Source organism: Lutra lutra, chromosome 10, assembly GCF_902655055.1.
Source record: "Lutra lutra chromosome 10, mLutLut1.2, whole genome shotgun sequence".
NCBI lineage: Eukaryota > Metazoa > Chordata > Mammalia > Carnivora > Mustelidae > Lutra > Lutra lutra.
The window spans coordinates 97,949,747-97,971,388 of NC_062287.1; the positions used below are offsets into that span (position 1 = coordinate 97,949,747).

The window sequence follows — 21,642 nt, forward strand, 5'->3', positions numbered from 1 at the left end:
AGCACTGCCCTGGCCGAAGCCCTCCCTGGGGCCCCCAAAGGAAGAAAAGGCACAGAAACCGCACTAAGAGTCTAGAACTTTCATTCTCCGGAAGTCACCTTAGCCCTATTCGGGGCCACAGTCACAAGCTGGCCAGCTCACAACCTGCATGGGCCTCTGGTCCGTAGAGACCCCAGTCTCGCTGAGAGGGATAGTAGTGTCAGGTCTGCGCCACAACTCACACCCCCCCCCGCCCCCTCCCTGGCACCAACACCCTCCTGCCCTGCTCCAGCTGCAGGCTGACAAGATGCCCGAAGCATTATGTCTGACTCTAACAGTGGCTTCAGGGGGACAAAGGAAAACTTGGCTGGCTGGCCTCTGGGCGATCCGGTTCCTTAGTGGCCAGTGTCCATACCCCCGATGTGCAGTGTTTCCCACTACAATAAGCACTGAGAGGCAGGACTGTGTCCTCTGAACCATTTGCTGAAGACTCCGGGCTGGAAGAGAGAGCAAGGCTGGGTTTGGGGGGTGGGGGGTGAGGCAGAACAAGCACTAACTCCTTCAGTTTTTCAATCCCGGGTCCTGAGTGAAGCTTGACTACTTGTCTACACTTCTGGTCCTTAGGAAGCATGGTGGAGGCAAATCTTGTCTGGAGAAAGCCGAAGTCCAACACAGTACTTGGTGAACAGGGGGGCATGTGAATGCTGAGTGACAGGTGCCAAGGGCCAAGCCGAGTCCCACTTGTTCATCTAGGTTGGGGTCATCAGAGGGAGGCCAAGCCAGGGTCTCCCGTCCACGGATTGGGGAGCAGTAACAGTCAGGAGCAAGGGCCCAGCCCCCCTCCCCTAGGAGGCAGAGGGAAGGGGGCTGAGTGGTTGTCAGGCATGATCTTCCCCATCTGCGACGTGGCGGTAGCCAGGAGGCTGGGCCTGTATCCGGAACAAGACGGTGAGGAGCAGCACGATGAGGAGGAAGAGGATGGAGCCACAGACAGCCAAGGCCACGATCACCTCTGGGTGGGGGAGGGGGAGAGAAAGTGTTTATCAGTGTTCCTCCGACAAAAACCTGACTACCAGACACCAGGTGCTCTGACAATGGGACATACCAGGTTAGTGACAAGTGCTATAAAGAAAAAGCAAAGAGAAAAGGATGGAAAGGTAGTAGGTCAGTCATGGAAGGGCTCGCGGAGGAAGTGACAATTTGGCCAGAGACCTGGACTCACTGAGACACTTGCATTTGAGAGAAAGGGTCTTAGGACAAGGGCGGAAGGGGTGGGTAGACAGAAAGCAAGTACAAAACGCACTGATGTGGGAATACATTTGGCACCTTCTAGGATCAGCTGCGAAATCAGTATCACTACAGCAGAGTAAGTGAGGAGCAAACAGATCAGAGCAGAGGATCAGACCAGAGGCTCCTGGAAGGCTGTGGGGAAGAACCTGGATTTTGTTCTCAATGTCCTAGGAAGCCACTGGAAGATTCTGAGAAGGGTAGAGATATGAACTGATTTTATATATATATATACATATACACATATATGTATATATATTATATATATACATGTGTGTGTGTGTGTGTGTGTATGATTTTATTTATTTGACAGGGAAAGAGAAGAGAGAGGCAGGGAGAGGGAGAAGCAGACTCCTCACTGAGCAGAGAACCCAACGTGGGGCTCATGGGATCATGACTTGAGCCACACAGGTGCCCCAAGAGGATGTATTTTAAAGGTCAAGCTGATAGGATCTAGCAGATCCTGCTAGTGAACCGGATGTGGGGTCTGAGAAAGATGGTATTCAAGAGGACTCACGGGGTCACCCTATGCAAGGAGGTAACGAATGTGGCATTCGCGAAGATGGGCGAACGTGGAGGAAGAGTGGATTTGGGTTTTAAGAGTGTTTGGTGTCAGACACAGCAGCTTGGAGAGACCTCAAGTCAGCAGCTGGATATGTGAGTCTGTAGCTCAGAGGAAAGGTCATGAATCTGAGTCATAAAAGGATGGAACTCCACACAGAGGTCGTATGTGAAGCCGGGAGGTTGGATGGGATCACCTTGGCAGTGGGCACAGATGGGGAAAGACCAAGATGAGACCTGGGCCATCCATTGTTCTGTGGGGAGAAAAAGCTAGTAAGGAAGCCACGTACAAGTCAGAAAAAAGCCAGAGAAGCCGAGGAAGTGTCTAAAGAAGAACAGTCGATTATATCATGCCCCTAAGAGATGAGAGAAGGGGGGTGCCTGCGTGGCTCAGTGGGTTAAAGCCTCTGCCTTCGGCTCAGGTCACGATCCCAGGGTCCTGGAATCAAGCCCCGCATCGGGCTCTCTGCTCAGCGGGGAGCCTGCTTCCTCCTCTCTCTCTGCCTGCTTCTCTGCCTGCTTGTGATCTCTGTCAAATAAATAAATAAAATCTTTAAAAAAAAAAAAAAAGATGAGAAGCTGAGAACTGATCAGGCTTTGATAAGAGGAGGCCACTGGTCCTTTACAAAAGTGGCTTCACTGTGGTAGGAGGTGACACATGCCATCTAGCGCAAGCCTGACAGGACAGGCACTGAGCAAGCGGAACCAGAGTCTAGGCAAAGGATTCCACTTTCACAGGGAACAGAGACGGAGCACGGCTGCAGGAAGATGGGGCCCTGACGGGTCTTCGTTACACTTTCAAGATGGGACTGACCCAGGAAACAGGAAACACTGGGGCTCCACAAGTCTCTGTGGAAGTGAGATGGACCCGGAGCACCCGTGGGAGCTCGGCCTCAGGTGGTGGCTTATGCCAGCAAATAAGCTGGAAGAACTGGTGGGAGGACGAGCCCGTGCTCTCCTGGACACCCTGTTTCTTCAGTGATATGAGAAGGAAGGGCATCGCCTGAGAATGAGGAGGAGGGTGAGGAATGGTCTCAGCGTGGGGAAGTAAACTGTCTAGTGACATGAGTCAGAGGGTTGGAGGTACAGCAGCTCTCTGGAGACCTGTGGGTAGGAACTGAAAGCTGTTCTGGGACGTTCCTCGCAGAGGCAGGCAGCAGCTCACCTGTATCCGCGGGCCCGCTTGCGAGCTGGCACTCCTGCTGCCAATCCTTGGGCACGACAGGCTCTGTGAGGTGCAGGAAGTCCTGCAGCGGGCAGCGATGAGGGCAGCCAGGCAGGACCAGAGGCCAGGGAGCCTTGTCACTCTCATTCCGGAAGTACATCTCCACTGAGAAATTCCTGAGGGTTGACAGGAGACGGAAGCTGCTCCGCAGGCCGCTACCCGAGCCCTGGGGCCGCCCACAGCCACCACACGAGTACCCTTCCAGAGGGCAGACTGGTGGCTGCACTCACCCGTTATCTTCCTGGTACAGTTCAAATATGTGGCAGGAGGCGTAGGGGGCCTGTTCCCCATTGTAGACGTCCAGTGCCATCTGCAGCGCGACCAGGGTGGTATCATGCTGTAAGACAGCGGAGCTCCTCATCAGCACTGCTCCCCCCAGCCCCACCCCCAGGTGCTGGAGAGAGAGGAAATCCAGCTCCTTGCTTGACGACCGCACCCCGGGGACTACGGGAGCTCACCGCGGAGTAAACCAGCAGCTTAGGGAGCTGGGAGGAGGTTGCCATCAGGGTCAGGTTCTTCCGTATCTGAGCCAGCAGGACTCCTGAAGGAGAAGAGTCCCCAGTGTCAGTGGCACCAGCTACCTCGTCTTCTGACCAGACCCGTGTGTGGCCCTTCACCCTCTACTAGTCCTGGGTCTGATCACCGGCACAGGGAACTCTACTCAGGGGCATAGGAATCACGCAGAAAACTCTCCAGCACCTCTGTTGTCTAAGAGCTTTCGCATTTACAGAGGGAAGCAAGATAAAACAAGATACTCGTATTTCAACACAGACACAGAGACCTGCCAATTCATAAAGGAGCTGCAAGGCCCTGCCGGCGTCTGGACAATTACTCCGGTCTGGAGCAAATAAAATCCTAAGCTTGCTTCAGAATGCACAAGATGGCGGCCGCACATGGGCGCTCCGCCACGTGTGGGCTCGGGAAAGTGTGACAGCCAGCCCTCCCTTGGGGGCTCGGATCAGGAAACTGGCATGTGTATTACTCTCAGCCTTCTCGTCAAAGTGGCCCCTGGTGGTTCTCTGGAGGGGACAGAGGGTCTTCTGACATAGGTGACACTTAAGAATATGAATGCTAGAAAAGAAGCGCACAAACTCGACAGTGGCCCTTCTACAGGGACAGAGGAGCTAAGCATTCGGAGGACTGCGGAGACTTTGGGGGCTAACGGGAGGTCTGGTTTCGAAGGAGCAGAGAGCACGACAGCTGGAGAAGGAAGCGTGGGAGAAGCCCTCCAGAGCAGATTTTTAATGCAGTAGGGTCCTGAGGAGGGGAGTGACGCGCTGCCCGCCACTCACCCCCCTGAAGTCGGGCCTTCTCTGCCTGCTCGTAGATCCCGAAGAGGAAGCGGAAGCTGAAGTCCTTTAGTCGGCTCAGACGCTGCATGGTTCGGGGTGAGGCCCAGGGCGGCAGGACCAGCCCATGTGTTTGCTGTGTATCGCAGCGGGCAGGTTAGCTTCCCAGGCCTAGGCCAGAGCCTCTCCGGGGACAGCTCTCCTCCCCAGCGGGAAGGTGCCTGTGTGTGTGTGAGGGAGGGAGAGGAGATGAGACGTGAAGCTGAGGGACTGGAACCAGGACACATGGCGGACAGAACACAGGAAAGGAAGCTCAGGCACAGAAAGCGTGACTCAGCAGAATGGAGCCGGGCACCATGAGACTTCTGGGTGGAGAGGGCCAAGAACTGCTGACACAGAATAAACCATTTCCCACTCCGAGGTTCTTTTTCACCCATGAGGGAAATTCCTTGGTTTCACAAGAAGCGGCTTGCCTGGACCTTCCCGGTGGGAATGGTATCCGGGCATGGTATGCTACTTGTCCTGGTCACCTGGGCCTGCAGAGGTTTGAGGGAAGAAAGGCCATACCCGGGACCCTAAGTGGGCTCACCTCACAGAAGAGTGTGTCATAGACATTCCAGACGGTCTCCAGTGTCACGTCTGTAAGCCCTGTTTCGTTGGCCACCATATCCAGAAATTGCTATGAAAAATGGATCAAGGGGATCAGTACCGCCCTGGGGGAAAGGACCAGTGTGGTGACCTCCGCCTGAGCCCCACTCACTGCATTCTGAACACTCTCATTCTGATACTCTGGTGTCTGTCGGGTCTCGTTCTGCAGCTGCTCGTAGCGGGGACATGGGCCCAAAGGGAACTTCAGCAGCTGTAGACGGAAGGGGAGCGGGGAACAGAGGCAGAGAAGGAGTTGGGGATCACGGTCAGGCTCATGGCCAGAGTCGTCCCTCTCACCACCTCCAGGGAAGGGCTGGCCAGTCTTACCCTATCCTCAGCGATGGGCACAGTGTGGACGGGGATAGGTTGCCAAGAGATATTTGGGTTGAAACGCTGCATCCCGTTGGGAGGGAAGAGTCCAGCCAGGTTGGCCTCAGCACTCATGAGAGTGCGGTCAAAGTCTGTGCTTCGCACATAAATCTGCAATGACAACACCAGTCTCACCTATGGGGGTGGGGTGGGAGCTTTGGCCCCTCGGAGGGGCCATGGCGGGAGGGCCTGTCTTGATGGTTACCCAGCAAATGGTGGCCGTCTCCGCCTCTCTGACCTTCCATGTCCCTCTTCCCAGCAAAGGTCCAAACACTCAGCTAGGGGCTGGCTGTCCCCAGTCTGTGAAGAACTCCTGTGGAAATGGCTCTAGCTCAAATGCCCTCCCAGTCCCAAGTGCTTAGTCACTAAGGCTGTCAGTTCTGTCTGTCGGTCCGGTTTTCTAGTGATGCCTATCTCCCTATCAACATCACGGTCCTTGAAGGCAGAAACTGTCTCCAAAGACATACCCCCTTTATGAAGTGGCTTAGAGATCAGGGAGAGGAAATAAGGAACAGAGATAATTCCTTGTGCAAAGGGAGGAGGATGCAGTGGGGCAGGGCAAGACCAGGACAGAGCTGCCCCTCAAGGGAACAATAACATCGAGATGCCCATGGCCAACAGTAGTAACCAGAGGAACAGCCAACCCCCTCCCTGGGGTGGAGGGCCTCAAGGAGCTGGAACACTGGCCGGTCTTCCCTGACACGCCTTCTCTACACGTGATCCCTGCTCTTTATCTCTTGGCCCTGGGTGGTTTATCATGTCACCCTCACTACACTCTAAGCTCTGCAAAGACGGAGATCCTATCTGTGTGCTGCACCATTAACGCAGAGTGCTAGTACAGCACTCTGCCCTTAGTAGGTACTCGAGAAGCATCTTGGATGGGAAATCCAGGTTATTTCACAGAATCAGAAGACTTCGCTAGGCCCTTAACCCTGAGATTGGATGCTTGATCTGTTTTGGCCCTTTCCGAGTCAAAGAGGGGCAACTTGGCCTCTGGGACTGTGCTACACAGCTCTGAGATGCCTTGTCCTGTAGGAGTAACCAAAAATGCATGAAAGGAGGCCAGAGTGGCCCAGGCTCCTTGAGGGGAGAGGGTGAGAACAGCAGGTTCCCTTCCCCTTGCCTCTTGGGCTCCCAGCCTTACCTCTTGCCGGTGGTAGGAGATGTTGAGAAAGCCTTGGTAGCGCTGCCGCAGAGCCTGGCCCAGCTCCCAGTGCTGTCGCATACCCTCCTGCAGACAAATGCAAGGGTTGACAGGGAAGGGACAGCTCACACATCCCACAGGGCTTAGGCAGTGTTGCTTTCCAAATCTACCCTGGCTGGAAGTAGGAGTGGGTCAATCTGATCACAGAAGTCATTTATTAAGTGGCCCATTGTGTATGGCACCTGTCCTGGGCACAGAGAAAAGTAAGGTTGAGAAATCTGGTCAAAGTCAGCAGCCACATGGGAAATGACAGTTCGGTGGGGCCAAGTTCTGTGGCCTGCTCTTGAGGTCACTCATGCTACAGCACACCCAGAGTGGGGGCCTGGCCTCTGACCCACCTTGGTTAGCTGACCAAACCCCTGAGGCCACTCATCTTCCTGATAGGGGTCCTTGGGATATGTTTTCACTGGTGAACGGTCTCCATGTCGGTATAGCTGAGGAAAGAAAATAGTTTGCCTCCAGGTCAGAAGGTTCCTCGATGGGGACACAGGGCCCACCTTTGCCCTGCTGGGGAGGGAAGCCCTACTCCTTCTGTGAAGCCTTAATTCTGCCCACTGCAAAAGACCCCAGCTCGGAAGTCACTAACTTTGAACAGGTTCTAGAGATTCTAATTTGGCCAACACAACGCCAGTGGAGACTATAGGTGAAGCCAAAGATATAGGTGAAAAAGGAAAAGATAAATGAATGCAATGCAGGTGGTGGGAGAATTTGGGGGGAAATCACCAAAGGCTTAAGGGTGAGTCTCTTGACCATTCGTTCTATCATATCCCTTTCCCAAGACAGACTCACCCGACCTATGCCCTGATACAGAACTACTTACACCCTGCCTGCCTCCCGAAAATAACTGGGGCTCCACTTCAATTCCAAACCGGGCCACCTACCCTCCAGGCCGGGGGTCTCCTCCTAAACCCGCTCATGATCCTGGAGAGACCCCGACACCAGCCCAAGCCCCGCCCCTCCCTCTAACAGCGGGCCTGTGCCCTTCCAGCTCTTGGCGAGTCCTTAGGACATCCCATCTCTCATTACCAAGGTAACGAAGCGCAGACTCCGGGCCTGGGTGGGGGGCATCACTATCAGATTCACGCCAAGAAGGAGCTGGAGAAGAGCCGCCCCGCTCCACGCAAACTGTCTGCCCGCCATCACCGTTAGAGACTATGCTGCAGAAAGAGGGTGGAACCCGCTGCGTGGCACCTCCAGCTGCCGCCCGGACGCACCCGTCAGGACACACGCCGGAAGTGCCTTCGCCGCCATCTTGCTAAAGGAGGGGCAGAGATGGTGGGAGAAGGAGGAATTTGGGAGGGAATGCGTGTAGGAAGCCCGCGATGCGGCCGCGGCGGAGGAGCGTGGGAGTGTAGCGCAACCTCGCGCGGTAGAAGATGCTGAGGACCTCGTCTTGGTAAAGAGAACCCCGAGCTTCGGTTGGCCCCCGCCAGGGAGACCGAATAACAAAGTGGCGCCTTGCTGTGGCCGGACATTGGCTGGGAGAGCGAGCGCCCCCTCGGGCCGGGGTGCCGCTGGGCCTGAGCTCAGAGCCAGAGCCGCTGCAGAGTTCAGGCAAGGGTTGGAAGTACAGGGCACCCCGCTCCACGCCCCTACCTTCTGGTGGAATTTGAGCCTTGGCCCTGGCCCTTTGCCCCGGGGAGGCTCCCTTTGGTGCAGGGCACAGCGTGTCAACAGTTCTTTGGACTCCCTATGTCCTTGAGGTTGGTCCCAGTGTAGCCTACAGCTCGTACCTTTGAGCAAAGCTCCAGGAGCTCTCTCACTTTCCGTTACAGTTTTTTCCCTGCCCTCCCATCCTTCCACTTCCGAGTTTTGGATGCCTGGGAAGGTGTCATGCTTCCTCCAAAACGAGTGGGTTGCACAGTATGTTCAGACTTTGAAAAACCAAAGCAGTGAATCCACAGGGGAGGAATTTCAGACCAATAGGGAGGTAGATATATAGGGATAAGGGGAAGGAGCATATCATAAAGTGGGAGTAAGTGGAGTTTCCGCAGAATCAGAGACCCTCCAGGCATCGGCCATTAGGATCCAGGTGCAGCCAATTTGGCTTCATGGCTTTGTGACTGAGCTGGGCGTGACTCACAGCTCCAGAATCTCTAGACCCTTGGAATGTTTTGATCAGATCTGCCCACTGGAAGTAAAATCACTAAAGATGGTTGGAGAAATAAAACCTGATCAGCACTATATGGGAGAAAGCAGGGTCATAATTTTGCCCTAGGACTTCGGATCCAATTACTTATGTATACCTTACAGAGTTATTATGGAGGAGTGAATAGAAATTGAGATCTGAAGTATGGGTAGTCAAATAGTTGTTAATCTTTTTCTTTTTTTTTTAAAGATTCTTTATTTATTTATTCGACAGAGAGAGATCACAAGTTTGCAGAGAGGCAGACAGAGAGAGGGAGAAGCAGGCTTCCTGCTGAGCAGAGAGCCGGATGCGGGGCTCAATCCCAGGACCCTGGGATCATGACCTGAGCCGAAGGCAGAGGCTTTAACCCATTGAGCCACCCAGGCGCCCAATAGTTGTTAATCTTACTTAGTCACAAGGACCTTTATGAATCAGATGAAAATTTACCACCCCCACCCCACCTTCCGGAAAAATGTCCACACACACAAATGGAATTTTGCATATGATCTCTAGGGTTCATGAAGAATGTCAGTAGTTTCCATAAGTCAGCATCTCTGAATCCCCAATCTAACCTACTGCCCTTACTTAAAAGGATAAGGAAACAAAACCAGAAGAGAAGAGCTTGTCCAAGGTCACAGAATTTAGGAGAAGGGATTAAAACTCAAGTTTTCTGATTCCCAATTAGTCTTTAAAATGGGCTGCTTCGTTGGGGCGCCTGGGTGGCTCAGTGGGTTGAGCCACTGCCTTCGGCTCAGGTCATGATCTCAGGGTCCTGGGATCGAGTTCCGCATCGGGCTTTCTGCTCGGCAGGGAGCCTGCTTCCCTCTCTCTCTCTGCCTGCCTCTCTGTCTGCTTGTGATCTCTCTGTCAAATAAATAAATAAAATCTTTTAAATAAATAAATAAATAAATAAATAAATAAATAAATAAATAAATAAAATGGGCTGCTTCGTGCAGGCCACTCCAACTGCATTGCTAAACTATACTGAGTGGTTCCCAAATACTTTCAATAGAGATTTCTGACAAAGGAAACCTTTTCACGTTGGTGGGGTTGAATGGGGGCACAGCTAACGGGCAAAATTCTGCATATTAGTGGGCATTCTTGAATGTTTCTTCTGATATATCCCTTACTCTTCTTGCAATGTAGCCAGACCTTTATGATTTCAGAATGTAAATCTTGGGCTCACTAAATTTTCACGAGTAGAACAAATTCATCTTTTGCTTTTCTTCCCACTTGCTAAAGTATGTCTGTATCCTTTGTGCCTGCAAGTATCCTATGTAGGAGGGATTGATGGAGCAGATATTATTTCATTTCTGTAGGGAAAACAAATCCAGGAAGGGTGAAGTACATGGTGGAATCAAGAGCTAAGCCCTGGTTTCTTGACCCCCAGCTTCTGCATATTTTCTACCAGATGATTCTGTGGTCTCCATGCCTTGGTTCCTAACTATAGATACAAAAAACTAGGCATGTAGATAGATAGATAGATAGATAGATAGATACAGGGGCCTAGCCCAGACCAAATAAATTAGAATCTCTGAAAATGAGACCAGATTTGGAAACCACTGTTCCACCCTGTGTTGTCAGAAGCAAACCTAAGTCCAGGTGAGTTAACCATTTTTTCCATCTGGGGAGGCAGTTTTGTGTAATGGAGTGAGGTGTTTTGTGTTTGTTTGATGATGAGTTTGAGCTTTTGAGCCTGTTATACCTGTGTTCAGATTTGATATTGGCCCACTTGCTAGTGACTATCTCCTAGGGTTATATACGAGGATAAATAAAATAACACATGTAAAGATAAATGTATGTAGTAACAGATGTTACTTTTTTCCTTTTCACCTGGTATATCATCTCTGAACTTGTAGGCCTGGGAAGCAGAAATTCCTGGGTTCTTCTCTGTCTTTGGATTGGAGGTTGGGCAGAAGTTGTTTAAGTGCCCTGCAAGATGACCCCCACACTGCATCTTTTCCATAATGGTAAAGGAGGGAGCAAGAACCAGTTTCCCCAGTCTGTCCCCTCCAGACCATACCTTGTGGCCTACTTCATGGGAATTCACATACTTTCAGGGGAATTTTCAAGTTTCATGTATGACTGTGAACTGGTGAATGCTCCTCTTTTTTTCCTTCAAGTTTCCCCTTGCTGCAAGGAAAAGCCTCTGGTTCTAGGTTCTAGGTTCTAGGGATTCACAAATAGGACCTGGAAGATCCCCAGAGGTTCTAGGATCCCCCAAGAGCCAAAGAAACCTAGGAAAGGCCCCACGGCACTGGGAGGCTTTGTGCCTAACACCTGTGGGCTGGTGGGACCATTCTGTGGGGGTGGGTCTGGCAGAGTGAGACATGTGACCCCAGCTGCTGATCGTCTGACTACTTGCTCTGTTTGGGAGAGAAGTCCCAGCAGTTGGCCTGCAGAAACTCTGTGAGATAGTGCCAGCAGGTTTTGTCTCTCATTTTCCTCACCCTTTCCCTTTTCATTGTGGGGTGGGGGGACAGGGGGAGACAGTGCTCCTGAACCCCTGTAACCTTGAAGGGTTGGCTCTGGCAGTAAAGGGCTGCTGATGCTTCCTCCTTCTCCACTTGAGATAAAGCGAACTGATTCCTGCTTTGGAGGAAGATGGCGCCCTGTTCGTTGAGCAACTGGTGCTAACCTGGGTCAAGAGGACTCCAGGTGGGGCTCGAGTGTGGTCACAGAGTCCTGGGCTGACTAAGGTGTCAGGAGAGGGAGCTAAGGATCAGGAGTGGATGAGAGAGGTGTTTTCCAGCCCCCAGAAGATAGGTCATCAAGGCCCAGAGCACGTGCCGTCCCATGTTCCTCGTAACGAGGTGCTGCAGTGGCATCTCTGGCTGTACTTCTGGGGGTGGGGGAAGGTGGAGAAGGGAACCGGTTGGATGGTGTGGGTGCTGGGACAGGATGGTTGCAGTTTCCCAGGGGTTGGAGTCCCTGGTGTCTACTTTCCCAGGACAGCTGGGGCCTTGTGAAAATCAGGAAAGGAACACATGCAAGAGGAATGGAGAGCCTTGTGCTCGTGACTCAGAGATGCTCAGACAAGGGTGGTGGTGGCCTTATGAGGGGATGACCTTGTGAAAAGACGGAACAAGAGCTAAAACTGGAGGCAGAACTTTGAGATGGGGGGTGTTGGAGGGGCTTTTCTGAAATGTGAAAGTGAATACATGGGCAGATTTTGCAACACCAGGCAGCCTGCTGTCTTCTCAAGTCTCTGCTCTCCCACCTCCGCCTACTCCCCCACCCCACCCTGTGCTTCCTCCCATCTCTCACCATGCTCCTTCTCTGTTTCTGCTTTCCTTGTCCTTCTCCCATCCTGTTCCTCCACACCCTCTGTCCACTCTTTCCCTTTTTCATCTCTTCCCTGGTGCCCTGTTCATCTGTTTCAGTCCCTCTGGCTGCCTGCCCTGGCCCTCTGTCCTTCTGTCCTTTAATGTGGGGCCCATGGGAACTGGAGTTCACAGCAAAACAGGAAGAGCCTGGGAGCAGGAAACTGGGAGCAGGGCAGCGGGTGAACAACCAGCAGTAACCTCAGCTCCTTGCCTCCCACATCTGGACTGAAGCATCCCCAGGGCTCCCTGTCGCTCCCACTGCAGCCCACCAGTCCTCGCTTCTTCCGTCTCAGTGCTCCACTGGCCACTGGACTCCGTAGAGTGCAGACAAGAGTATTCCTGGACTCTGACACAGAAGAAAGAAAGAGCACAGGGACTAGAGCAAGGACATCTGGATTCTGACCGCAGCTTGGTCACTGTGTGTGGTCTTGGCAGGAGCTTTGCCATGAGCTCAGGGCTCTCTGTGAAATGGTGCTCCTGTTACTTGCCCTCCCTCCTTCCTGGGGCTGCTTTAAGCACCAAAAGAGATAGTGAGGGGTTTGTGTCTGGAAACAAGCACTAGAAGGTTAACAGTGTACAGATTCGAGGCGATGGGAAGACCTGTAGATGAAAGGGTTGAGGGGGATGATAACTGCTGCTCTTTCTTGAACACTTACTATGTTCCCCCCCCTCGAGCTGTGTAATACGTTGTGTACTTCTCATGACAACCTTATGTGGCAAACACCATTATTATTACCATCCCTATTTTAAAGGTAGGGAAACAGGTTCAGAGATATTATGTAACTCATTTAATCAAGATCACAGTTAGAAAGAGGCAGAGGCAAAGCCAGGCCCAGAACTCAAGTGCTGAAAACTCAGGTGTAGAAGAGGATCATATTATTTTTTTTTTGTTCACCTATTCATTTAACAATCAGTAACGTAGTTCCTATTCTGTTGCCTGCTCTGTGCTAGGCCCTGTTCCATGGGCGACAGGGAAGATAAAATCAATAAAACATGGTATCTCCTCTCAGGGATGGATCTCACGTTCCAGGCAGCAGGGCAGGATGGCTATGGCTGTAGTAGTCTCAGTAGATGCTGGATAGAACCTGCCATCACTTCAGATGAATGGTTCCCAGATGTGAGAACCCACATACCATCCCAGGTCCATCCTGGGCTGGCACCTAGGTCACCTGTCATCTCTGCCTCCACCCCCATCCCAGCCCTGCCATTGCTCTTCTCTCCTGGCCTCTTCACATCTTGGTGGCCCCCTGCAGGAAACCACCACTCGGAGACTCCCTGGATGAGCACTGGCCTCTCCACCCCTGGAGTTATTATACTAATTTGGCTGAGGCCTGGGACTAGTGGGGAGAGCTTTTGGCCCTTCCCAGAGGCAGGGGAGGAGGAGGGAGGCTGGGAAAGCAGGCTGAGGCTCAGTGTTGCAATTCCAGGCAGTGCCGGGACCTTTGCTCTACGAGGTGACTCTGGAGGCTGCCGGGATTGGGGTAGGGGGTGCCTGGGAGGCAGTCCTTCTGTAAGAGCAGCTAAGAGCCACTGGGGTGAGGAGCAGAAGGGGAGAGATGTGGAACTGGGCGGGTCTACAGAGAAATGGGACTGTCGTGGTTGGGGGCAGGGGGGGCAGGGGTGAGGCTGGACTGAGGGGGCAGGCGGTAGCACTGGGGAGGAGTCAACATGGTGGGGAAGCTGCCCTGTGGGTGTGGGGGATGGCGGCTAGGGCTCTAGTCAGTCGTCTCCGGTCTGCCTAGCAGGAAGGAGAAGTGGCCCGACCCCTTGGCAGTCCCTCCCCTCAGCCTTTCCCCACATTACTTCCCTGGGGCTCCGGTCCCTCACTTGCTCAGCTCCGGCTCCCAGTGCAAGGTCTCCAGACAGGAGATTGCACCGCCCTCCCCTCCCAGCAAGGGGGCTCCAGAGACTGCCCCAGCTGGGAAGTCTGGTGGCCTGGGGATTCGGTGGGTCTGCTCCTCAGCACTAGCCTGGGGCTCTTTGTGTGAGTCTGGGAGGGAGTGGGTGGGTACCCTGTAGATCTTAGGGGTCTCTGGGGAGAAGTGAAGGATGATGATGGTGATGGCAGCCCAGGAAGCAAAAGGATTCTATTTGGGTCCAGAATAATTCCTGAGGGGTTCTGGGGGAGGGCGTCCTGGCTGTGAAATGGAGCAACTCCTGGAGGTAGGAGGTTTGTGCTGGGACGCTGGAAAGTGACAGCAGTGAAGTTATCTAACAAGCAGTGAGTCTTACTGGGTGAGTGAGCCTCAATCCCATGCCCTAGTCCTGGCCAACTTGGCTGTCCTCAGTGCTGGAGGAAGGGGAAGGGGCTCTGACAGAAGCTGGGCAGATGTGCCCAGACACTCTGTGATGGCCGGGAGGGGTCCCTGGGGGAGAAAAGGTGGCAAGGTGGGCACCTTAGCCAACAGCTAAGACTTTGCAGTCAGACCAGAGTTGGAATCTTGGCTCTACCGTTGCCTAACTGTGTTGCTATAGGCAATTTACTTAATCTCTTTGAACCTCAGTTTCCTCGTCTATAAAATGGGTTTATGAATAGTCATGACATCATAGGCATATCTAGAGGAAGGCGTATAAAGCTTTAGCACAGGCCAATATATACATACACAGCAAGAAAATGTTGGTGGGTATATGAGTACTCGTAGGATCAGGAGGAGAAGGTTGATGAGGCCAAAGAGGACCCCAGTTCTGAAGACGGTAACCTCGGTCATTCCTGCAGGACAGCTGCCTTGGTAATGTCCAGGGCTCCAGGAAGAGATGTCCCTGTGGCTGGAGGCCCCCATGCCTGATGCTTCTCCTGGTAAGCGTCTTCACTCCAGCCCTCTCCTCTGAGCTCAGATCCCAGCTCCTCTCCTCCCTCGGGAATCAGCCTCCTTCACTGCTTGCCTTCAACTGTCCCCTGGAGAGCAGTCCAGAGTTGTTCTCGGTATTGCTTGCCTCCTTCTGCCCAGACTACCTCTATGCTGGGTCTGGTGCTGGTCCTTCTCAATATGGGCTTGCTGCTGGGGAGAGCTGGCTTGTCTGGTGCCTACCAGCACTGGCTTTGAAGAGTTCTGTCTGACCTCTGAAGTGGATGCATGTCAGCCCTTCAAGGGCACAAAGGTTAACATCCTCATCTAAGGTACTGAGGTGCAGGGGATTACAAGAGACTAGCCCTAGAGCCCACATAAACCCCAGGGTCCTGAAGCCTGAGCCAACATTTTGCTGCCCTCTAGGGGTAGAGAGAAATGAGCAATTTCCCAGAAGGACGCTAAGGAAGTGGATGGGAGGGACCTGAGACCCCCTTGTGCCTCTTTTTCGGGGCTCAGACTCTGCAGCGGAGCTGTGGGAGCCAGATGCACAAGATGCCAGCAGCCAGGCGCTGGGAAGCAACACCTGCATCCTCAGGGAGGAAGCCAGCACTCCCCAGTCCGGTGGGAGCTCTCTGGGGGCAGGGCTGGAGGCAACAGAGCCTGCAGTCCTGCTCCCTGGGGTGGATACCCCTCCAGAGTCTACAGGTGAGGAGCTGTTGGATTTGGAGGAGGAAGGGGCCCCCGGGATCTGGGAGGGGTACCATAGGGCTGTTTACCTTCTGAGACCATGGTTAAGTCCAAAGGCTTTGGATTCTACTAGACCTGAGTGATCTGAATGTGAATTTTGTCTCTGCCTTGGGCCTTCCTGAGCCTCAGTTTCCTTATCTGTAAGATGGAAATAATAATAGTACGTATCTGTTACAGTTGGGAGGATCAGTGCATGTAAAGGGTTCAGGCAGTACCTAGGTCAGAATAGCACTTGGCACATGAGAGCTACTTTGTCATAACAGACTAGACAGCATACACTGAAGGGGATGAAGTTCACTGAGTGCTCAGCGCAGTGGCCAACTGGGCACCAGGGGTTTTCTTCTTGGAGAAGAACATGAAGTCTCTCCTCTGTTTCCAGAGCTCCGTCCACAAAAGCGGAAAAAGGGGCCAGCCCCCAAAATGCTGGGGAACGAGCTGTGCAGTGTGTGTGGGGACAAGGCCTCCGGTTTCCACTACAATGTGCTGAGCTGTGAGGGCTGCAAGGGGTTCTTCCGCCGCAGTGTCATCAAAGGGGCGCGCTATGTCTGCCACAGTGGGGGCCACTGCCCCATGGACACCTACATGCGTCGCAAATGTCAGGAGTGTCGTCTTCGAAAATGCCGGCATGCTGGCATGCGGGAGGAATGTGAGTGTCTGGGGACAGGAGTCGGGGGAGAGGATGATGGGAAAGGGCTGCGGGGGTGTGAGAGTGGACAGGCAGCTGAGCCTACAGGGTCTTCCTACGTGGTCTCTAAGTATGAGTTAAAATCTCGTCCTTGACTTTACCCAGTGCTCTCTGCTTTTCTAGAGCCTCAAACTACCCCTCTGTCCCATCTTTGCTTCTTGTGTCCCCCTCTTCTCCCCTCCTCATGTCCAACCCTGTCCTTAGGTGTCTTGTCAGAAGAGCAGATCCGCCTGAAGAAACTGAAGCGGCTAGAGGAGGAGCAGGCTCAGGCCATGTCCATGCCCCCAAGGGTGTCCTCACCCGCCCAAGTCCTGCCCCAGCTCAGCCCCGAGCAGCGGGGCATGATTGAGAAGCTGGTGGCTGCCCAGCAGCAGTGTAACAGACGCTCTTTTTCTGACCGGCTTCGAGTCACGGTAACCGAGGGAACCGGGGAGAGGTGGCTGTGCCCAGAGCACCCACCGGCTTCTTGATAGCTGACTCAGGGTAGTTCGTTTTCTCCGTCCTTGCCCTGCTGGGTAGCCTTGGCCCATGGCACCAGATCCCCAGAGCCGGGAGGCCCGTCAGCAGCGTTTTGCCCACTTCACCGAGCTGGCCATCGTCTCTGTGCAGGAGATTGTTGATTTTGCCAAACAGCTACCTGGCTTCCTGCAGCTCAGCCGGGAGGACCAGATCGCCCTGCTGAAGACCTCTGCGATCGAGGTGGCTGGCAAGGCCGAGGGGTGAAGGGAGAAGCGGGCGGGACTGTCTCCCACACTTCCAGACAGCCAGGTGGGGAGCACAGGGGCCCCGTGCCAAGACCAGCCTTCTGAGTCCCTGTTTAAGGTCTGCTCCTTGCGTGCAGGTGATGCTTCTGGAGACATCTCGGAGGTACAACCCTGGGAGTGAGAGTATCACCTTCCTCAAGGATTTCAGTTATAACCGGGAAGACTTTGCCAAAGCAGGTAAGAACTTAGGTCAGAAAAGGATTGGGTTGGATGGAAAGACACTTTCTGTCACTGGGCTCATAGTGACTACAGAGACACAGGCCCAGGGTTTTTGCATTGCTGTATGGGGAAGGATCCCCTTGTTTTTCCAAGACAGAAAGTTGGAGTTGTGGTAGGCCTCTCTCAGCTGCTGCAAAGAGACATCTGACCTCTGTTGCATTTGGCCAGTGGTTTTCAGTGTTTCGGGGAGCCCGAGGGGGTTGGGGCTCCATAGAAGTGTCCCCTTAGAGGAGGAACAGAGAGGTACAAGACTGTCCTTCATCCTCTCTGTAGCCAAACAAGAAACCCCACTTAATACTGTGCTTCTGCATAATGTTTTGCTTGAAGAAACGATACCACAGCGAGGGAAAAAGCTTGAAAACCGCTGCAATGAGCCTTTTAGTATTTACTGATGAACTTGGTTGTACTCTTTAAGGATCGTGTGGACTGTTCCCCCCGCCCGCCACTCTTCTTCAGTTGCTTTTTCTGAAAAGCTAAAATACATGTTGGAACATGGCAATTTTAGGGCAGTTTTAGGATAAGAGTAACCACTCCCATCCTCGTGCTGTACCCCGGAGTGTTTTCTCCAAGAATTAGTGCACACACAGTGCTGCTCGTTGCTACTTGCTTGCGGGCTAAGTGGTGTTGGCTTCCTCATATTCAGTTGCCAGTAACGTTTGTGTTATGGGAGTGGGGGTGGAAAAGCACGGGAAGCTGAGAGGGTTTTGGAGGGACTAGAACTTCGACTTAACAGGAGACTGAGGAGTTGAACACCTGAGGGCGTGGGGCTGTGAACTAGGGCTGAAGCAGTGACTTCATTCTTGGAGTTGGTAGGCCCTGGTTTCCAGGGCAGAGCTCATAGTCTTCGGTTTCTGGTGAGAGAGCAGCTCACGTGCCTCTTGTTCCAGCACAGGCCCGCCCGTGAGCTTTCTAGGAAGGCCTCCCTTAAACCCTAGCTCTGTGGCCATCAGTTGCCCCGGGTGCTGCTGGCATGTGTAGACACCTGATGGGGCAATTTGATGACTTTCTCCAGCTTTCCCAAAGCCCAGCCCAGCTCCCTTTATCTGCCTGGTCCCCAAATGCTTATTATCCCCATCCTTCCAAAGCATGGCCGCTGCCTCCTTCCTAGCACCCTCCTTCCTTTTCTTTTTCTTTTCTTTTCTTTTCTTTTCTTTTCTTTTCTTTTCTTTTCTCTTTTCTTTTCTTTTCTTTTCTTTTCTTTCTTTCTTTCTTTCCTTCTTTCTTTCCTTCTTTCTTTCTTTCTTTCTTTCTTTCTTTCTTTCTTTCCTTCTTTCTTTCTTTAAAGATTTTATCTATTTATTTGGCAGACAGAGATCACAAGTAGGCAGAGAGGCAGGCAGAGAGAGAGAGAGAGAGGTGGAAGCAGGCTCCCTGCTAAACAGAGATCCCGATGCAGGGCTTGGTCCCAGGACTCTGGGATCATGACCTGAGCCAAAGGCAGAGGCTTTAACCTACTGAGCCACCCAGGCGCCCCAGCACCCTGCTTTCTGAACGCTTTGCCCTTCCCCTGCCTGGGCGTTCCTTCAGCACTTGCAGACTCGTGCTGTCTGAATCGGCACCTAGTTATCGATACATTGATGTGAGCAGTTTTGCTGCCATCCTGTTTGCCTCTCATTTCCTTCTGTCAGCGAGGTCTTGGGGAGGAGGGGCAGGGGCTGTCTTTTGTCAGGTCTCCGTCCGTCTCTGCATCCACTGCTGTGTGTGCACGAGGTGGGCAGCTCAGGATGCAGACCAAGAGCAGCGGAGGCCCTCGCTCAGTGACCAGGAGCGGAGCTGGCAGGGCGCATGGCCCAGCTCCAGAACCTCCTCATCCTCTCTGTACAAAGGGGCCGTTCAGCACATTTTGAGGCTCAACAACCCTCCAAGAAAGGCTTTATAAAATGGCTCTTGTCCATTCAGTGTCTCAACTGTCTCAACAGACACTTGATAAACATCAGGGGAGAAGTACAGGAAGTGACTAATCAGGGAGCGTCGCCTGGAAAAGTTAGCAGAAGGCTGCTGAGAGACAGCAGACCGACCGGGACAGGGTGGGGTGGGGCGAGGAGACTTAGTGATGGGAGAAGTGTTCTTTAGGTGTCATGACTGTAGGTCACGGTTTGTTGAACTTCACTCTCCTCAGCAAGAAGACTGGTTCTATGTTTTGAGTTTATTCATTCATTTATTTATTTAACAAATGGTAACAAATAGTAGTTACCATTCTAAGGACCCAGTGAAGTACTATTATTATCCCCATTTTACAGATGGAAAAACCAAGGCTCAGGGAACTTAAATAACTTACCCAAGGTCACACAGCCTAATAAATGGTCGAGCCGGGACTCAGACCCAGGCAATGTGATGCCACAGCCCCTGCCCTCGACCATGTTGCTGTCTTCCTGCTGGGACATGAAACATGAAATGTATCTCTGGTATTCAAATAAGTAAGGCCAGTTGCCAGTGATAAAGTTTTCTTTGTAAACAGAAAGAAGCTTTGCCTCTATTTCTAGAGAATTCCAGTGACAGCAGTATTATCATTGAATCCAGCACCTCCTGTGTGCCAAGACAACCCTACATGTTTTGCCTGCTTTATGGTTTCACCATCACAGCAGTCTTATACATTCAGATAGGATTCCCAGGTCACAGAGGAGGCTTAGAAAAGTTAAGAAACTTGCCTAATGTTACCCGGCAGAGCCCCGGGAGACTTCTTAGTGATTTCCTAACAGTTCCCCTAAGTTGAGGAGCTGGAGGAGAGAAGGAAGTTCCTGCTGCCTGTGCTGCGTGCCCCAGCCTCCCTTCTTCCTCCCCAGGGCTGCAGGTGGAGTTCATCAACCCCATCTTCGAGTTCTCCAGAGCCATGAACGAACTGCAACTCAATGATGCTGAGTTTGCTTTGCTCATTGCCATCAGCATCTTTTCTGCAGGTGCGAGGAGGGGCAGGAGGGAAAAGGAGCAAGAGATTTGCACCAAGCAGAGCTGCAGGCCCCCTAGGGCAGGAATTGTGGAAGTGGAAACCCTTGCTGTGCTACTTTGGGAGAGGCTGGGTGGGGTATGTCCCTATTTGGGGGGTTGTGATTTGGGGTATAGAACTAAGACCCTGGCCAGACCTGCTCCTCAACTCTGTTGGTGACCTATAGACCGGCCCAACGTGCAGGACCAGCTCCAGGTAGAGAGGCTGCAACACACATATGTGGAGGCCCTGCATGCCTACGTCTCCATCCACCACCCCCATGTGAGTCTCCCCATGAGTCTCCCCTCCCCTCTTCTCCTCCTCCCCAGAGGCTCATCCCCTGACACACCTACTTTCCCTTCAAGAATCCTTCCCTGACTACATCTTGCACAGACAATTCGCTACCTCTCTCACAATTCCCCTACCCTTGCCCCCTTCCCTGGGGAGAGGCAGAAACTGTACTTTGTCCCCTCCTTCCCCCAGGACCGACTGATGTTCCCACGGATGCTAATGAAACTGGTGAGCCTCCGGACACTGAGCAGTGTCCATTCAGAGCAAGTGTTTGCACTGCGCCTGCAGGACAAAAAGCTTCCCCCGCTGCTCTCTGAGATCTGGGATGTGCACGAATGACTGCTCTTCCTCCCCCCACCCACACCCCCATATCTTCTGTTTTCTGGGCTGGAAGGCTGATGCGCCCGGCTGCTTCCGAAGTGAAGCAGACTGAGAAGGGCAAACATAACTCAGAGCTGGGCAAAGGAGATCCTCGAGTGACATTAAAGGAGAGTCAAAGGGTTGGGAGTTTGGCTGCTGGGCAGTGGAGGGTCCTGCTGAAACTGTGCTCCATCTGAATCCTGTACTGCCCCAACCAAATGGATGGACCTGGGGCCACTTTGCACAAGGTTCTCCCAGGCCCTTCCCGTCCTGTCTCCACCACTTCCTGTTTTCCCCACAGGGCCCCCAGAGAAATTCTCTGCTGTCACTCTGTGGCTTGGCCATAAATGCCTCGGGGCTGCCTCACTGATAGGCCTGGCGCTCTTTGTACAGAAAGACCAAAAGGAAGATAGGATGAGCGAAACCATTTCTGGGTTGGGGTGGGGGCACGGCCACAGAGGAGGAAACCGTCGTTTAAGATCTGCCTCCAGACGCAGAAGAGGGAGACAAGTCACGAGTGACAGCTTTGGCAGTAAGAGGGGACCTCCTCTTACTAGTCCCATGAGGGTGAATGAAATGCTGAGGGTTAGATGCCCTTTTCGTTTAATGATCCAGGCAGGATCGGGTTGTCTTTTCTGAGGAGGAGCTTGGGTGAATTTTCAGAACTAACACCCCAGCCATGCACCTGTCTTCCCACGCGCCTCCATAATGCCTCGTTGGTACCTTTTAAAAAAAAAATTAAAAATTTTTTAAAAAGGAGGGCACAACAGTCCGTGCTCTAGGTAGGGCCCCAGGCCCTGTGGAATGGGGAGGCTGCCCCGTTGCCGTTCGGGCCTGTCAGAAGGGCT

At 52.9% G+C, this 21,642-nt stretch overlaps 2 protein-coding genes across 12 annotated transcripts; one reads left to right on the forward strand and one right to left on the reverse strand.

The window, feature by feature from the left end:
- Positions 1-64: 64 nt before the first annotated feature.
- Positions 65-7,835, reverse strand: ACP2 (acid phosphatase 2, lysosomal). The gene is made up of 11 exons (XM_047691893.1): positions 7,589-7,835; positions 6,901-6,996; positions 6,503-6,589; positions 5,317-5,469; positions 5,102-5,200; positions 4,931-5,020; positions 4,345-4,477; positions 3,511-3,593; positions 3,283-3,389; positions 2,993-3,168; positions 65-991 (listed from the first exon to the last, which is right to left on the reverse strand). The coding sequence occupies exons 1-11, from the start codon at positions 7,700-7,702 to the stop codon at positions 858-860; spliced, it is 1,272 nt and encodes a 423-aa protein (XP_047547849.1). The 5' UTR covers positions 7,703-7,835; the 3' UTR covers positions 65-857.
- Positions 7,820-21,543, forward strand: NR1H3 (nuclear receptor subfamily 1 group H member 3). Of its 11 annotated transcripts, none has more exons than XM_047691881.1 (10): positions 7,820-7,958; positions 14,733-14,813; positions 15,322-15,510; positions 15,932-16,198; positions 16,442-16,650; positions 16,757-16,936; positions 17,079-17,178; positions 20,004-20,117; positions 20,331-20,425; positions 20,627-21,543. In XM_047691881.1, exons 2-10 carry the CDS (start codon positions 14,771-14,773, stop codon positions 20,771-20,773), a joined length of 1,344 nt encoding a protein of 447 aa, XP_047547837.1. In that variant the 5' UTR covers positions 7,820-7,958; positions 14,733-14,770; the 3' UTR covers positions 20,774-21,543. The 11 variants fall into 11 exon arrangements, with proteins under 11 accessions (XP_047547837.1, XP_047547844.1, XP_047547839.1 ...); XM_047691888.1 differs by having other exon boundaries at positions 7,828-7,958; positions 14,738-14,813; XM_047691883.1 differs by having other exon boundaries at positions 7,842-8,012.
- Positions 21,544-21,642: the final 99 nt, after the last annotated feature.